This window comes from Chrysoperla carnea, chromosome 1, assembly GCF_905475395.1.
Source record: "Chrysoperla carnea chromosome 1, inChrCarn1.1, whole genome shotgun sequence".
NCBI classification, from domain to species: domain Eukaryota; kingdom Metazoa; phylum Arthropoda; class Insecta; order Neuroptera; family Chrysopidae; genus Chrysoperla; species Chrysoperla carnea.
Genome location: NC_058337.1, coordinates 11,318,068 through 11,337,017, shown reverse-complemented (window position 1 = coordinate 11,337,017; position 18,950 = coordinate 11,318,068). Strand labels below are relative to the sequence as shown.

Here is an 18,950-nt window from a genome sequence, read left to right as displayed (position 1 = left end):
ATCATAAACATCATAAATCAATCACTTAGTTGATTTAAACAAGTTTTTGAAAATTAATTCAGTTACATTTATTAATTTATTAAGCTATACAAGTTTTCAAAAACATCAAGCTTAAAGTAAAAAATTGAATTTATGTGTACATTTACAAAAATACTTAAAGCGGGAAAAATGTTTTAAGGAATCATAAAAGATTGTGTCAATTATAATCCCCCAAATTGTGCTGTAAGAATAAATTTAGCTTTTTGCGTCAGTTTCTGAAATAAATTTCTACTTGCACTTCCTTCCTTCATTACCTCGTGAAATGGATTTATTATTCAACACTAGTTGCCTGATTCTTTAGAATTCCTTAATTTAACGTGTTAAGGAATTATAAATTTCGAATTCATGATTGTTTAGTATTCGCGTTGTTCCCAAGTAGGTTCTACCGTGACCCTTTGATCTCATGAATGCAAAAAAACCGTATCCCTCTAGCAGGTATAAAAGAAAAGTGATACTTTTTCCGAATTTCCGGGAGGTTGACATGGGGGTAATGAAATTTTTCCAAGCATTCCGTTAATTTGACATTATTTTGGGTCTGATGGTGAAAATAACATTTTTCTGGCTTATATGGAACAGAAAAACGTAATTTTTAGGCGTGTTATTCCGATTTTCCAGGGGGTTGCAATGAAAAAAGTTGAAGTTTTCCTATAAATGTCTCTCGTAGGTTTCATGCAATTCTACGTCGAAGGCAAGATTTCTAGCACGTCTAAAAGTACCCTAGAATTTTATTCGTGTGTCTATCAGTGAGATGCTGACTGACTTTTCGATTCACAAAAGGTAAATCAATCGAATTTTGCAAGGGATATATATTTGTTTTAGAAAAGACAATTGACTGAGTCAATTGTTAAAACACCCTGTAAAGAAAGTGTTGAAAGTCAGTGCTTGCATTAATTTTAATACATTAGAAAAGAGACAAGTTTAATAAGCCAACACAATTATGGCAATTCTGCGCCCTTTGGTTTTCGAAAATTTAGCAAATTAATTTTAATTTGCGCTCTGACTGGTAAACAATGATGTTTACGAAAAAATGTATCAAATAAAAAAGAACAAATGGGCTACACTAATTAAAGATTTATTGATTTTATTAATTTAAGCAATAAATATCTAACTACAGCGCTTAATTATCATATTAAAAATATTGTTGACCATGCTTCTAATGAGGCCAAATTAGCATTCATGTGTAAATGTTTTGGACCTTCCGTTATTATCCTGTTGTAGATCAGTGGAAATAAGGTTTGAGCAACAAAAAAGTCGTTACAACAATCTGTCAGCGAAATATTGACGAAAAAGTTATTGTAAAACAGGAAAAAATAAATCTAACCGACTGCTGCTATGCAGGATGAAATGGGATTGATTTTAGAGGTTGAAAACAGTTTTCCGCGAATTCTGGTTAATCTGTGCATTCTATCGAAAAAAATTAAACGTAAAAGTTATAGAAAATACAAATTTTTATAAATAATTTTTCCCTTTTCCACTTAATTTAATTTAAGAGTATTTTTGTTCGATTAAATGCAATAGTAACGTATTCTTAAGTCGCCTTTCTTCCGAAAGCTAACGTTTTTCGAAAAAATGTTTAAAACAAAAATTGTTAGTTTTTATACCATGTATATATGAAATATACATAGTATATTAAGTTTAGTCCCAAGTTTGTAACGCTTAAAAATAATGATGCTAGGAAAAAATTTTGTCATAGGTGTTCACTAAAACACCTAATTAGTCCATTTCCGGTTGCCCGTCCGTCCGTCCGTCCGTCCGTCTGTCTGTGGACACGATAACTCAAAAACGAGCTGAAATTTTTACAGCGTACTCAGGACGTAAAAAGTGAGGTCAAGTTCGTAAATGAGCATCATAGGTCAATTGGGTCTTGGGTCCGTAGAACCCATCTTGTAAACCGTTAGAGATAGAACAAAAATTTAAATGTAAAAAATGTTTCTTATCAAAAATTAAACAACTTTTGTTTGAAACATTTTTTCGTAAACTTCACTGTTTACCCGTGGGGGCGCCAATTAGGCGGAAAATTTATAATATGTACTATACTTGATTATTATCAGTTATGTATGTGTCACATGTTTGTATGTGTAATGTGATAAAGAAATCAACACTGACTATGCATGGTATTTCAACAATTAACTCAGTCAATTGTTTGTTTTCACTTGTTTATCTTTATTTTTAGAATAAACATTCATAATTTAAAGTGTAATTTCATTTCTTACCGTTTAGGGCGTAAGTGTGCTGTTAAAGAAACCCGCAGAACTGGGTCAAATCTGATGTCAGAACATGATGTCCACAACCAAACTCAGCAACTTTTGTTTAAGTTATTTTTTGATTGGTTAGATACAAAACGAGATATTAGCGAGCTATATAACCAATAACAAAAACAGCTTATGGACGTTTCCAAAAATTACTATTTCTTAGGATCATCTTTAAATAATGTGCAGTAGTCAAACCTGGTTAAGAGCGAGTTGAAGGGACCGTGATTTTTTTTTTCGCTTATAGAGGTTTCTAGCTCTTAGAGGTACAGGAGAGATCTGTCTCACTAGAATTTTCTCGCTTACCCAGTTCTCCCTTACTAAAAAAATATTTATATTTGAAATTTCGGCATCTCGATCGATACAAAAACAGTAACTCATTTTTATACCATGCATATATGTAATATGCAAGGTATACTAAGTTTAGTTCCAAGTTGTAATCCTTAAAAATATTGATACTACGAACAAAATTTTGGTATAGGTGTTCATAAAATCACCTAATTAGTTCATTTTCGGATGTCCGTCCGTCCGTCTGTCAACCTGATAGCTCAAAAATGAAAAAAGATATCAAGCTGATTTTTACAACGCACTCAGGACGTAAAAACTGTGGTCGAGCTCGTATATGAACAATATAGGTCAATTGGGTCTTGGTTCCGTAGGACCTATCTTGTAAATCGTTAGAGATAGAACAAAGGTTTTAGCGTTAAAAATGTTCCTTATCAAAAAATAAACAACTTTTGTTTCAAACATTTTTTTGGAAAAATCACTGTTTACCCGTGAGGGCGCAAATTAGGCGTAAATTGTATAGTATGTATTATATAAATTTTATATGTATGTGCAATGTGATATAGTAATCAACACTATTTATGCATGGTATTTCAACAATTAACTCAGTCAATTGTTTGTTTTCAGTTGTTCTTTTAGAGATAATAAGCTTAAAATAGGAAGTAATAATTTCAAATTTTTTAAAATACTCATATAATTGTATTTACATTAACATACAGGAAATAAGTTATTTTCTTTACAATAGATATCAAAATTTAATAGTTAAAAGGACGTGAGAAAAATTTTCTTTCAATTTTAATAATTCTTAAAATAATATTGATTTGTTTCTTTTGACAACTTAACATTTTTTGATTTGAATAAAATAAAATTCATTGTTTTTGTTACTAAACTTGTTTTAAAAGAGTTATCCATAATGTCTAAAAAAAATTGAACTATTGGTAATGCCAAAAAACCGGTCTTCATAATTAAGTTAATCATAATCTACATAATTAAAAATTATATCGACATATAAAAAATAATTTTTAAAAGTTTTAAAAACAAAAATAATCAACTTAAAAAATTAAATAACTAAAAATAAAAAAATTATTATATAATATTAGATTTTTTTTAATAATACATTTATTGCCTTTTTCTCTCTACTAACACTTGAAATATATAATCTCTTATTTATAGCTAAGCGAAGTATCAGATGTCTCATTTTAAACAATCCAGTGATGAGCACGGCACAGCCACCCGAAAATCGGCCGAATGCGAACTGGAGTATGAACTCACGCATGACTCAAAGATATGACGCCCTGAACAAAATTTTGTAGAGTGTATGTAGAGTATTTGCGCAGGTGGAGATTTTAATAAATCTGTAAGATGTTAGTTTGTTCGCTCACAAAAATTACAAAAGTAGGTAAATGTGTGCATGTTTGCACATCACAGTGTCGTCACATTTAGACTCTAAGCTATTGACCAACAAATTTTGATGCAATTTTTACAACTTCAAATTGAATTAAAAGCCAGTAGATATACATTTTACATTAAAAAATTTTATTTAGGTACTCAATTAATTGACAAATTCAAGCTTTCGTTTATTTTTCGTGATAATGCCATCGATATCCTGATGTTTAGAAGTGGAGTATAGAAAACGATCTGGTAGCCACACTCGCCGGAAAAGTTGTCAGTATTTGTAAGAACATTTTTATATTAGGGTTCAAATCTTGATCGCATGCTTCAATGACATGAGCTATCGACTCTAGTATGGCGGAATTTTTTTCACATTTAATTTTCCATTTGGCCATACAGATTCACTATCATAAATGAATCGTCGGTTCATCTGAATCACTTTTTTTCACTACCTGGATATCGATATTCAAGCCCTTGACACCGACATTTGGTTCGAGTAAAACTCCCAACTGAAACTGGTCGAGTACCTCCGGAGACAATCTTTGCCCCAAATCATGATAACAGAATCTAATAGGGGTATGAAAATTGATTTCCAAAAGCAGTCTTCTACCGATTTCGTTATGATGTTTTTCGATTTTTTAATTCTACATGATTTAAACAATATAAATATTCTCTCAAAAATTAGCAGATGGGGGCTTAATATAAATTTAGGAACAATACACTAACTATTTGAAGTAATTCATTAAAAAAAAATTTTATTAAAATTTATTAAATCATTAATTTATTTAGCTGATGGACATGCCTATTGTTGGATTCGCTCCTGATTTATCCTACTTTTAGGCGGCCATCTCACAGTGGCCTAAATTGGACCCTGACTTTCAGAATCTTTGAAAATTCAAGTAATGTACTTATTTATAAAATAACAACTTTTATTGGAAAAAGTTAAGGCGTTACATATTTCTATTCAGAAACCAAAGTTTTACATTTGATTAAAGTTTTTGTATACTTTATATAAGTCAAAGTCCCTCATACATGATATTTTTAATAGCTTTTGCTATCTCAACGCATTATATCACTTAACATACGAGAGTGAGACTGTACATTTAAATGGATTAATGTATATTATGTATTTTCATTATCTAGCGGACCCAGGTTTCAAAAGCCCTTCCATGATGAAATTTTGATTTGAAAATTATGCTGGAAATCTGCAAAATTTGGAAATTTTACCGGTTTGTTGAAAATTCGATACTTGGTATGTATATATTTTACTTTTACAATGAAAATTTCCTGCTAAGTAGTTCAATCTGTTGACGAGAACCACATTAATAAGCGGTTTTTGGGTATTAGCATGTGCGTATTAGAAGAGCAACGTATTAAGAGAGCGGAGCACTTCCATTTTGGAAGTCGGTTAAAATTTAAAAAATCACATTTATAATCCAAAATAGCCTTCCAGTAATATTCCTACTTTTTCAATCCGATCGAAATTAAGTCAACTTTTTTTTTCTACTTTGATACTTCCAAGTGGTGATACATTGTATCGGAAACAAATAATTTTAATAAATGAAAATATGACTTGTAAAGCTAAAATTTGCATGTGTGAAGAATAAAAAAGGTTAATTCGAAAAAATCTACATTTTGCTGCAGTTTTTTTTAATTTAGTCAAAAATTATACATTTTTGAATTGGGTCAGTCCAAAGTTATCTAGCATGCAGTTTCTTATCGATTTGCGTTCTATGATTTTTTCTGTATTTCGTATTTTCAGAATAATATACCTACATTTATATATAATTTTACACGTTTTCAACATAAATAACTTTTTTTTTTTTTTTTTTTTTTTTTTCATTCAGAAATTTTGAGAACTTTTTTATCACGAGACTAAAGATGTAAGCAACTACTTTCTTTAGTTTACGGATATTCGGCTCTGTACGGTAAAAATCGTTATGATTGTCAAAATTATTACAATGTCATCATAATATTTAATTGTGTAATAATTTGAGTGACAATAAGTAATAATTGTAACAATGACGTTGTTGTAAGTAGTTGTTTTTATGATTTACTTATATTATAATTTTGATTGAAAGCATTCTTACTTATATATAACGCATGAAGGTTATAAAGAAGGAGAACGATCGCTATAGAAAATATTGTCCCCGAAATATGGATAAAATAAGTGAGGCGCTGCGATCGTTAAGTTGTATCAATAAAAGCGGGCTGCTGTGCGCTAATTTGAAATGATATATCAATTTGTACATTATGCAACTAACTTCATCTACTTGTACTCATAAACAGCTAACTTCGCAGATACTACTTAATGATGACAGCGCGGCTGGTGGCTGAAAAATGAACTATAAATTCTACAAATTTTCAGGGACAGACGCGCTTACGCTTTAACACGTAGCGATCGTTCTCCTTCTTTATAACCTTCATGATATAACCTATAAGTATATTTATTTTCTACATAAAATCGTCATTTTTCATACGCACAAAGACTTAATTCACTAAATATTTACAGTATGAATTATCACTTATTCAAATTCGTACTCGTTAAAAAGAATATTTTAACGCGCGAAATAGGTGACGCATGAGCAAATCTCTCATCATGGGACTAAAGATTAATAGACGGTTGACGGGGGTGCTGACGGGTTAATAATCAGCAAGAGTAAAAACTTGTCCGCTTTGCAATTTCTATAAAACTTAGTTAAAACAAGTGAAAACAAATAATTGACTGAGTTAATTGTTTAAATACCATGTATAGACTGTGTTGATTACTCTGTCACATTACACATACATACAGGTCACACATATATAACTGATATATCCATAACATACATACTATACAATTTGCGCATAATTTGCGCTTTCTCGGGTAAACAGTGATGTTTACGAAAAAATGTTTCAAAAAAAATTTGTTTATTTTTTGATAAGGAAGATTTTTTACATTTAAACTTTTGTTCCATCTCTTACGGTTTACAAGATGGGTCCTACGGACCCAAGACCCAATTGACCTATGTTGCTCAAAATATCTTCTCGTTTGACACTTATGGTTACCGACTGTTTTTTACTAAATTTATTAGAAAATTTTTAAAGTAAATCTTTTTAGAAGAAAACATGGAAAAGTAAAACATGTAATGGAAGTTATTTGATGTGTTTTATGCTTTTAAGAATTGTTAACTTGTTTTTGGTACAAATATGTTAATTTTTAAATGAAAATAATTCATTAGTAAATCAAATATAAAAGCATAATTAAATTGTGATTATATTTTAAAACTTAAATGGACACTAAAGATACAGTGCTACCAAAAACATATTATTATCAACAAGTTAATATTAAAATACAATAATTATCATTAAATATCATTTAATTATATTTTAAAAATTATTTAAAAAATGTTTGCTGTTAAATGTATATTTATAGTTTTAATTTCAACAATCAGTATTAAAATTTGTCAATCTGCCGATAACAATGCTGATACAATACTCCAAGTTCATGTCGTAAGTAAAACAAAAATTTAATTTTTTCAACACTTAAAGTCAAAAATTTGACCGTAAAATTTGGTAAGCCTGTAAAAGTAAATAACAGCAAATTTCTTATTTTTTAATGTTAGCACATTAGTAAGGGGAACGTGGGAAAACGTCTTAAAAAAAAAACAAATTATTAATTATTACATTTTAAATCACCTCTTAAGATAATAAAATTAGCCTTTTCTTTAACAATTATATACAGTGTGTCGCATTTAAGAGGAAGACACCCGCACACTTTTATCATTTATAGGAATAGCGACTTGAAAATTTGTACAGTCATACTGGGGGATGTGTGATATTTAGTTAATTTTTAATATTGGTGCATTTTTAATTCGTAACTAATATTTAAGTACAATGAAACTAAATATTTAAAAGGAAAAAAATGTTGCATTTTGAAATTTTTCACAATTGTTTATTAGGTTGTAGGAACTTCGTACCAAAAAATCGGCCACTCAGGATTAGGTTCACTTCCTTTTTTTTGGGGTAGTTGGGGGCTTTAATCAGTTTTTTACAAATTACAAAAAACCATGCATCAAAAAAAAAAAAAAAGTTTAAATAAAATTTCTAGATGATTTATTTGTGCACATTCAAAATTCAAAATTGACCGAGATATGGTAATTGTAAAATAGAATTTTTTTGCTCATTCAAGCAAATGAAAAATAATCCATCTTGTAAACCGTTAGAGATAGAACAAAAGTTTATATATAATAGTAATTCCTTATAAAAAAAATGAACAACTTTTGTTTGAATCATTCTTTCGTAAACATCACTGTTTATCCGTGAGGGCGCAACTTAGGAAAAAACTTTGGTGTTCATTTTCTCCAAAGCTATAAAAGATAGACAGTTGAAATTTTTTTTAAATAACTCAACTAGAGGTTTTGAGAAACATTCTCGAAAAACGAAAAAAAATCTACAAAATACTGACGAAAATTTCAAAATTTTCGAAAGTCTAATAAATATTTTTGAGACGACCTAACGGGTAAACAATGGTGATTACGAAAAAATATTTAAAAAAAAAGTTGTTAATTTTTTTATAAGGAATAACTTTTACATTTAAACTTTTGTTCTGTCTCTAACGGCTTATAAGATGAATCATTTTCCATTTGATTGAATGAGTGAAAAAATTCAAATTGAAAATTGTGTATATCGCGGTCAATTTCGAAGCTAGAAAATCGAAAAAAAATGTCTACAATTAGATCAGTTAGTACTTTTATTTATTTGATGCATGGTTTTTTTTGTAATATGTTAAAAAACTGATTAAAATCCCCAACTCCCCTTACAAAAGGAGGTTATAAGCACATCACTCAGTGGTCGATTTTTTGTTACGAAGTTTTTACAATTTAATAAACTGTGGAAAATTTCAACGATGCATGAGATTTTTCTTTATTTCCAATATTTTTTATTTAATTTTGTTGTGCTATTTAATCAAAAATGTTATCTCGCGTCGCTATTGACACAGACCAAAATTTCTTTTAAAAATTGACTTCAATTTTATGAAGTCAATTAATAATAGTCATTAATTTTATTAAAAAATTACCTCCTGCATATCTCGATAACCATTGACCTTAGAAATAAAATACAAAGACAAATTATTTTCAAAATTTAATTTACTTTTGTACATTGTGAGATAGAATGTCCGTTATAGTCAACTACATAAAAATATGCTAATACAGGGTGGATCATTTTAATTTATTATGACTTATTGGGAACTGACATGAAGGCGTGGCTTAAAAAACATGTCGGAAAGTAACTTACACTTTTAAATGTTTAACCCATGTGATAGTCAAAAAAACGTTAAAAAAACCTTTTTCGTTTTCTATTCGTCGTTTGTTGATGAAAATTTATTTATAATTAATATAGATTATAATGAAAATTACGAAAAAATTATGCTCAAAGCTTTAAAGTTGGCGTTTTTTGAACGATTTTTACATGAGGCGTGTTTACTCAAAAACAAAAATCCATCAACTTCAGAATAATTATAATAACCAGATAATACCTGGCAGTCACATTGAATGTTATGTAAGCGGCAGACAGAATTAGTTGCGAAATAAAATATAAACTAAAGTGTTTGCAGTCTGGAAACTGGAAAAACAAAGATTTTTTATAGATCTTACTAATGCCCAAAGTATTACACTGTCGATAAAATATTTAATTAATTTATTATTATTATTATTATACAAATTTAACTTCGAAATAATTATTATAATATTTGTAGTAACAAAAAATTGTTATTAAAAAAATTTTCTAATAACACTGTACGATCGCTTGCTTATGGAAATTTATGGAAAACTACGTTTAAATTTTTATTTGCCTTATTCTAACTGCACAAGTTACTCTATTTTTTGTTTTAACACGTTCTGTAAAAATTCCAACTTCCATTTGAATTTTATTTATCGATAATTTATTATAAACAATTTATTACTAATATTAACAGTATGTATTTACTCGACAATTGTAACCCATTAAAGAATAAAACTTTATATTAGAAAGTTGATTCTCATAAAAAAACTAATATTTTTTATTCAAAACATTTCTTCGAAAACTGTTAACTTACGGAGGAAATGTGACTTAAAAATATGTCATTATTGCATTGAATCGAAAGAAAATTTTTACACAAAAATTATTAACGACAAAAAAGGTCATTTGCCTGTGTTAATAATTTGTTAATATTGCCCGTGACAACTATTGGCATAAGCATTTTTCTGTAGCCATTGTGTTTTCTTTCGATTTAATGCAATAATGGCGTAAGTCGCATTTCCTCCCCAAGCCATCGATTTTCAAATAAACATGCTTAATCGGATGTCAGTATATGTCCCCCATCAAACTCAGCAACTTTTGTTTAAGTTATATTTTCATTGATTAACTACCAAACGAACTATTATATGTCACATCAGAAATGTTATTATTCGTAAATTAAAGTATTATTAAATTTTTTATACCATGTATATATGAAATATACATAGTATATTAAGTTTAGTCCCAAGTTTGTAACGCTTAAAAATAATGATGCTAGGAAAAAAATTTTGTCATAGGTGTTCATAAAATCACCTTATTAGTCCATTTCCGGTTGTCCGTCCGTCCGTCTGTGGACACGATAACTCAAAAACGAAAAAAGATATCGAGCTGAAATTTTTACAGCGCACTAATGACGTAAAAAGTGAGGTCAAGTTCGTAATTGAGCATCATAGGTCAATTGGGTCTTAGGTCCGTAGGACCCATCTTGTAAACCGTTAGAGATAGAACAAAAGTTTAAATGTAAAAAATGTTCCTTATCAAAAATTAAACAACTTTTGTTTGAAACATTTTTTCGTAAACATCACTGTTGACTCGAAATAAGTGCAAATTATATTGTATGTGTTACGTGGAAATATTAGTTATGTGTGTGTGACATGTATGTATATGTGGCTATTTAAGAGTGACTATATTCTTTTACTTACATGACGTAAAAAAACAAACGATTGCGATTCAACACTGTCTATTCATGGTATTTCAACAATTAACTCAAGTTAATTGTTTATTTGCACTTGTTTGCTATTGTTTACTTCTCACATCTATACAACTTGAAACAATATACTGGGAATATCCAGTTTTCTTCTTAAACGAAAGCTGCAAGGCTGTAGATAAACACCAAAAATATGATCAATCTTAACGATCTTTCCAAGTAAAGTAACTGCGAATACTAACAATAAAAAAATTTAAATTTTCTCTTAGTTTATTATGTTAACACGAGGCCAGTTTTTCAACCATGGACGGTTAACTGATGCTACTAAGCAAGAAAGATGACAAAACTCAGTAAGCTTAATAGAAGAAAAGGCACTAAGCCAACGTCTCAACCAAGAGAGTTTAATCTGATGAAATTTTTATTATTATCCAATTTTTGCATTTCGTTACCCAATGTAATTTATTTATAACCAAGTCTTTAAAACCGTTATTTATTAATCCATGCATTAATTAACTTTAAGCTTTAACTTATCTTTTATATATTTTTTAGACTTTTCGTCATGGTGATCGCACAATAGAGGATCCCGGAGAAGGATATCCAAATGATCCACATCGTAGCGTTGATTTGTATCCTGTTACTCAAGGACAATTGACAAATGTAAAAATACTTCACTTAAATAACATTAACTTTTATTTAACTTTTCTATTTTTTTTACAGCGCGGCAAACAACGAGCTTATAAACTGGGTAAAATGTTACGACAACGCTACAATGATTTTTTGGGTGAATTTTATGATGCGGAAATAGTGCAAACAGTTTCTACTGATTTTGATCGCACAAAAATGACTGCTCAATTAGTATTGGCTGGATTATTCCCACCAAATTCAGTTCAACAATGGGACGAGGATTTATTATGGCAACCAATACCAGTCAATTTTTTACGATTGCATGAAGATTATGTAAATATTTTTATTTTCGAAAAATAATTAGTGTAGAATAAGTGACATATTGGAAAAAATATTACGATATTAAAAATAATTGTTTTTTAAGAACTATTTATGTCGTTTCAACTACTATTTATTATTACTCCATATTTACAATTACAACTTTGATGTGGGTGGAGTCGGTTACTTCGTTCTTATCCAAGCGACGACAATGTGATCAGTTCTACCGCCCCCATTAATTATAATCGTTGACATTTCCGCTGCCTGGATTCGAACCCGCAACCTAAGTCTAAGTAGACAATCTGTCAAAGACTAACGCCTTAGACCGCTTAGCCACTGATTCATTATTTTTTGTCGGTTAATATAACACTAGCTGTGAACATCCCCACTTGTCCCCTCCCTCCACATTTCTTTGCGTGGGATAACAGTTTTGTAATGTACATGTCATGCTCTTTTATTTGATACCCCACTTAGGTATATTTGTAAATATTCGATAATTCCTTCCCACTTTCTCGCTACACCTTTCTACCCTCCCAAGGTTAAAAGTAGATAAAAACAATAGATCTTTGAAGCTGGTTGTATATCGTGTCAATATTTGAGCTTAATCAATGCACAACTTTTTTATTTTTTGAAGCATATTCCTTTCAACCCCTATTTCAACCCCTTACTCTACTATAATATGGATGTATTATACATAAAAACCTTCCTCTTGAATCACTCTATCTATTAAAAAATCGCATCAAAATCCGTTGCGTAGTTTCAAAGATATAAGCATACAAAGGGACATAGGGACATAGGGACAGAGAAAGCGACTTTGTTTTATTGATTATAATAATTATATCAATTTTTTACATAATTTTCAGTGGCTTGTAGATCCTACTTCATATTGTCCAAAATATATTGAAATTCGTAATAAATTTATTAATGAAATCGATTCGGAAGTTTTGAAAGAAAATGAAAATTTAGTTAAATATATTGAAGAAAATTCTGGAAAAGAATTAAATAAATTGAGAGAGATATTTGATTTGAGACAAACATTTCTTGTCGAGGTAATTATAATATTGCACTTGTAATTAAATTTTTATAAAAATAAACAACATTTTTTTAGGAACATTTGAATTTAACTTTGCCAAAGTGGGTACAAAGAGTTTACCCAGAACCAATTAGTTCATTGGCTGCCAAAGAATTAGAAATGGAAAGTTACACTACACTTCTGAAAAGGTTGAATGGAGGTATTGTATAATTTACTTATTTATATTCCTATAGTCTGTCCGAAATCATCTTTTTTTAACTTCCCGCTAAGAAAATAGGGAAGTTATTGTTTTCACCCCGTTTTGCCAAAATCGAGTTTTCATCAGATCTCGACGTTTTAAGGTGTCAGGAAGCTTCCCTGACTACTTCCGCGAGGGTGTCTGTATGGCTGTATGTATGTATGAGTGTGTGTGTGTGTAAACCTCTCATAACTTTTGAACGGCTTGTCCGATTTGATCGCAGTTGGTGCCATTCGAAAGGGCTTGACCAAAATTAGATTTTGAGGCCGATTCGAACCGATAGATTTCGAGAAATCTCAAAAAAACTGCAAAAAAAGTTTTTGTTTAAGTGGTTTTTTTTGAATAACTTTTAAACGGCTGTATCGATCAATTCCAAAAACTAATCAGCTCTCAACATCAAAAAACCACGTCGATCACCATCAGTCCGGTCAAAATCGGTTGATTCGTTCGTGAGTTATCGTTGACGAAAGAAAATCCAAAAAAGCGTTTTTTCGGAATAACCTCAAAATTTTTGTTCTATCAATTGAAACTTAAAGATTCTTCATGAAGCTTCAAAAACTGTTATGAGTCAATACTTAGCGGGAAGTTACAGGGATGACCTGCAGGGTCAACCGTTTTCCAAATTTTTTTTATTATATTGTAAAAAAAAACTTATTGGATTGGAGTAGATGCGTTTATTTAGCTGTGGATGTTCTTATAACAAGTAAATATTTCTCGAGTCAACGATCTTAATACTTAATTTAAGAAAATAAGCATTTGATTCCATTATCTTGAATGTTCATAAAAATTTCACTTCGCTATGGGCTCGCGGTAGAGAATGGAGCTTGGTAACTATATTCATAATTACTTTTAGGTAACTGTTTACGAAAGATGTTAAAAAATATTGGAGAAAAACTTGATGGGACCTTAAAACCAAAAGGACGAAAAATTTATTTATATTCGGCGCATGAAACAAATGTCATGAAAGTATTAGGTGTTTTGAATGTATGGGATCAAAAAATACCATTATTTTGTTCAGCAGTTATTATTGAATTAGTTCATCGTAATGCAACAAATGAAAATGGAATAAAGGTATTGGTTTGCTTCGAACTAGTCATCCATATTCAAAGTATATAAATAACAGAATGACGTAAATTTTTCTTAGAAAATACTCATATTCCATAAGTAAAATTTTTTATATGGTTTTAAGAATCCATATTATAGTAATAAATAATAATACTGGGATTTAACCTCCGTTTCTCTGACATACACGCCTATAACAGAGACCACCCACATCATTATTTGTTAATCTTTATTTATTTAACTACATACATATTTATAATTGCACTTTGATGTGGGTGGATTCGGTTACTTCGTTCTTATCCAAGCGACGACAATGTGATCAATTTTACCGCCCTTATTAATTTTAATTGTTTACACTGACGCTGCCTGGATTCGAACCCGCAACTTCTAAATAGGCGACCAAAGGCTAGCGCCTTAGACCGCTCGGCCATTTAGGCTATTTTACTAACTATCTAAACTAACTATCTAGAAATATCTAAAAGAAAAAATTAATGCATCTTTGAAATTTTACATTTTTTTATTAGGGTGTAAATACTTCGTAAGAAAAGTGACCTCTCAGGGGCGTACCTAGTCCTCTTTTTTGGGGAGTAGTTGGATGTTTTAGTCAGTTTTTTTACAAATTACAAAAAAATTGTGTATCAAATAAAAAAAATCTATCTGAAGTATTTGTGCACATTTTCATTTTATTTTCGCCTTTCTAGCTTTAAAGTTGCCCGAGATATGCCAATTTTAAAATGGAATTTTTTTGCTCCTTCAATAAATTGAAAAAGTATCCATCTTGTAAACCTTTAGAGATAGAACCAAAGTTTAAATGAAAAAGTTATTCCTCTTGAAATTTTCGAAATTTTTGAAAGTATTTTCTGGAAACTCAACACACTTTTTTTTTTTAGTTTTTTAGAAAATGGACACCAAAGTTTTTTTTTTTTAAAATTACGCCCTCACGGGTAAACAGTGATGTTTACGAAATAATGATTCAAATAAAAGTGGTAAATTTTTGTATAAGGAATAACTTCTACATTTAACTTTTTATTCTATCTCCACCGGTTTACATGATGGATACTTTTTCATTTGATTGAATGAGCAAAAAATTACATTTTAAAATTGACATATCTCGGTCAACTTTGAAGCTAGAAAGTCGAAAAAAAACGAAAATGTGCAGAAATTCAGCTAGAACTTTTAACTAAACTTTTTTTTACTTGACGCCTAGTTTTTTTGTAATTTGTAAAAAACTGATTAAAACCCCCCAACTACATCGAAATTTAAACTAAAATTCTAACTAATTATCAATGTTTATGATGCAATAGCGTACACTATAATAACGAATAACTTTTCGAGTAAATCTTAAAGATATTTGAAAAATGTAACATATACATCGGGAATCGAACCCAAGTCTCTTTGATTCATGCTAAGAGTCTAACCAACTGGATCATAACACAACGAACTTAAATAAAAAAGTCTTTGATGTACACAAACAAAAATAATAAATAAATAAGTTAAATTGATTTGAAATAAGTGAAAACAAACAATTGACTGAGTTAATAGTTGAAATACCATGCATAGTCAGTGTTGATTTCTTTATCACATTACACATACAAACATGTGACACATACATAACTGATAATCAAGTATAGTACATATTATAAAATTTCCGCCTAATTGGCGCCCTCACGGGTAAACAGTGATGTTCACGAAAAAATGTTTCAAACAAAAGTTGTTTAATTTTTGATAAGGAACATTCTTTACATTTAAACTTTTGTTCTATCTCCAACGGTTTACAAGATGGGTCCTACGGACCCAAGACCCAATTGACCTATGATGAACATTTACGAACTTGACCTCACTTTTTACGTCCTGAGTACGCTGAAAAAATTTCAGCTCGATATCTTTTTTCGTTTTTGAGTTATCGTGTCCACAGACGGACGGACGGACGGACAACCGGAAATGGACTAATTAGGTGATTTTATGAACACCTATGACAAAATTTTTTTTCCTAGCGTCATTATTTTTAAGCGTTACAAACTTGGGACTAAATTTAGTATACTATGTATATTTAATATATACATGGTATAAAAATTGTACATTATGCTTAGAGCTGAGAGAATATTATAAAGTTCAGACGGTTTGAATCAGGGCCGGATTAATCCTCAACGGGGCCCTAGGCAATCATCAATTTGGGGGCCCTTTTTTCACGCCCGTTCCCTTCTTTTTTCGATTAAAAAATACAAACTTAATCTGACTCAATGCAAAGTATACCTAACATCTCGAATCGCTCTTGTCGCGTTGTAGCTCTTTCAGCAGCTTTGATTTTTTTTTAATTGCGAGAAGGATCGTTCGGCAGAACAATTTGTGATCATTAATGTTAAAAAAATCCGAAGAGCTATTTCTGTGTTAGGAAATACATCGGCTAATTGATCTTCCATTAGAATCTTATACAAATGACTATAAGTTTTGTCAAAGTAGTCGGAAATGTCCTCTTTAGGAACTTTGTCTAGTTCGTCGGTCGTCGCCTTTTGAATGCGGCCAATTGAGTTTTATTTATTTGAGTAAAATTTATTTTCAGTTCTGATTATATTTCCTTTCACTCTCTAGAATTTTATGTTTGTAAGAAAATTTTAGAAGTCTTTTTCATTTTTTGGGGGCCCCCTAAAATCGGGGACCCCAGGCAACTGCCTTTTCTGCCTACTTGTTAATCCGGCCCTGAGATTACAAGAGACTCGGGTTCGATTCCTGGTGATATAAGTATATTTTTTCAATTCTCTTTAATTGAAATATGTATTAAAATTTTATTTTAATTTTTTAGGTATTTTATTATAATCAAATCGCTGAAGAACCAATTCTATTAACAGTGCCAGGATGTGGTGATAGTTTTTGTGAAATTAACAAATTTATTGAAGTTACTAAAGATGTAGTACCTAAAAATTATACATTGGAATGTAATTCCAAAATAGACATTCATACGTTCCCTTGGGAATAAATAAATTATTTATTATTTATTTTGAAGTTTCCTTAATTATAAGTTTCTTTTGTTTACCTATACAGGTTGGGACCATTTTAATATAAGATGATTAATAATAATAGTCAATGTAGATCCGAAAAGGCGAGACATAGAATAACACTTTAAATTAGAAAGTTGGTTCTAATAAAAAACTGCCTTTTTTTATTTAATACATTTATTCGAAAGCTGTTTGCTTTCGGAAAAATAGATTATTATTGCATTTCATCGAAAATACGCGTCTGTTAGAAAAATTTTATGGGCAAAAATTATCAAGAGCAAAAAGGGTTATTCGTCTGTACTAATAACTTTTAAGACCAGGTAAATTTTCAAGATAATTCTTCAGGTAAATTTGTAGATCAAGGTCCAAATGACCTTGAAACTAGAATTTCAGATCAAAGTCATGGACACAAGCGAATGTACTCTATTGTCCTTGACAACTTTTGGTAAAAGAATTTTTCGGTAGATAGCGAGTTTTCTTTCGATTTAATGCAATAATGACATATTTTTACGAAAGCTATCGATTTTCGAAAAAATGTTTTAAATAAAAAATGATAATTTTTTATGAGGGTCAACTTTCTAATTTAAAGTGTAAAAATATCTCTTACCTTTTAGGAACTAAATTGACTCTTAATCTCCAATCTGATGTCAGAACATGATGTCTCCCATCAAACTCTGCAACTTTTGGGTAAGTTATTTTTCATTGGCTAACTACAAAACGAGCTATTAGCCATTATAGATTATAATGGTCCACCCTGTATATCCCAAAAATTACAACAAATAACTCCAAGGAATCAAATTGTTTCCAAACAAGAAACCGCTGATAAAATTAAAACAGGTAAGAAAAATGTCTTGTTAAAATGGATCACCTGTATATAGTGTTTATATTTTTAAGAATTTTTTTTGAGACTCAAATAAAAACAACCCTTGAATAGAGTCTGGTGCGACCCTTGATGTCAACACGAATAATTTCCCAGCATAATATAAGATTATAAAATTTCAAAAAATAAAAACTATGATCGAATGTAAAGAAATTCTTTTCGGATCATATTGCCGTTAATACGCTTCGATCGGTACCTCAACGAAGTTGTTATCATTTTTTGTTGTTTTTGTTTTTTGTTTTTGATAAGTATAAAATTTAGGAAACAGCTAGACCGACTCGAAACGGCTCGACCGAATGTTATGAAATTCTTTTCGGATCATTTCGGATTATGTAGAATTTTATAGGTGAAGGAATTTTTAAAACCGGTTAATATTTTCATGTCATTTTTCATCCCCTATTTCACCTCTTTAGGGGATGAATTTCGAAAAATCCTTTCTTAAATGACACCTACAGTATAAAATGAATATTCCCACGAATTTTTAAGCTTCTATCATTAGCGATTTAGGCTGGGTGTCGATATATTAGTCGAGACATTGCCTTTCCCCCCTCCAGATTAGTTCCCCCCTCTGAAATGTCTCTGATTTTAAATAATATCCAATAATATATATATACAAAAAGACTCATATTGAAAAATAAAATCAGCAAAATCGGAGCTGTTACAAAGGACTCCCTAAGAATGGTTATTTTATGTATTCCTTTATGCGACTAAATAGTTGATTATTTTGGATTCTTATACAAATGTATTATATAATATATTAGTGATTGTTTTTAACTGAGCAGTAGTTTTATCAGTGCGAGTTGTTTTCACAGTACAGAATTTTTACAACCTATCCAATAATTTTAAACAGATAATAAGTTCAATTAATTATAT

The 18,950-nt window shown here is 30.1% G+C and overlaps 1 protein-coding gene across 1 annotated transcript; it reads left to right on the top strand.

Moving 5' to 3' along the window:
- The first annotated feature begins 7,317 nt into the window (after positions 1-7,317).
- LOC123305392 (venom acid phosphatase Acph-1-like) lies at positions 7,318-17,197 on the top strand. The gene is made up of 7 exons (XM_044887094.1): positions 7,318-7,457; positions 11,479-11,586; positions 11,647-11,886; positions 12,735-12,920; positions 12,980-13,103; positions 13,996-14,213; positions 17,005-17,197. The coding sequence occupies exons 1-7, from the start codon at positions 7,353-7,355 to the stop codon at positions 17,176-17,178; spliced, it is 1,155 nt and encodes a 384-aa protein (XP_044743029.1). The 5' UTR covers positions 7,318-7,352; the 3' UTR covers positions 17,179-17,197.
- The last annotated feature ends 1,753 nt before the right edge of the window (positions 17,198-18,950 follow it).

Excerpts from the sequence above, each read along its gene's own strand:
- LOC123305392 (XM_044887094.1), top strand. The coding sequence starts at position 7,353 with ATGTTTGCTGTTAAATGTATATTTATAGTTTTAATTTCAACAATCAGT. Across the intron at positions 12,921-12,979 it reads GACAAACATTTCTTGTCGAG|GAACATTTGAATTTAACTTT; the intron begins GTAATTATAATA and ends ACATTTTTTTAG. Across the intron at positions 13,104-13,995 it reads TCTGAAAAGGTTGAATGGAG|GTAACTGTTTACGAAAGATG; the intron begins GTATTGTATAAT and ends AATTACTTTTAG.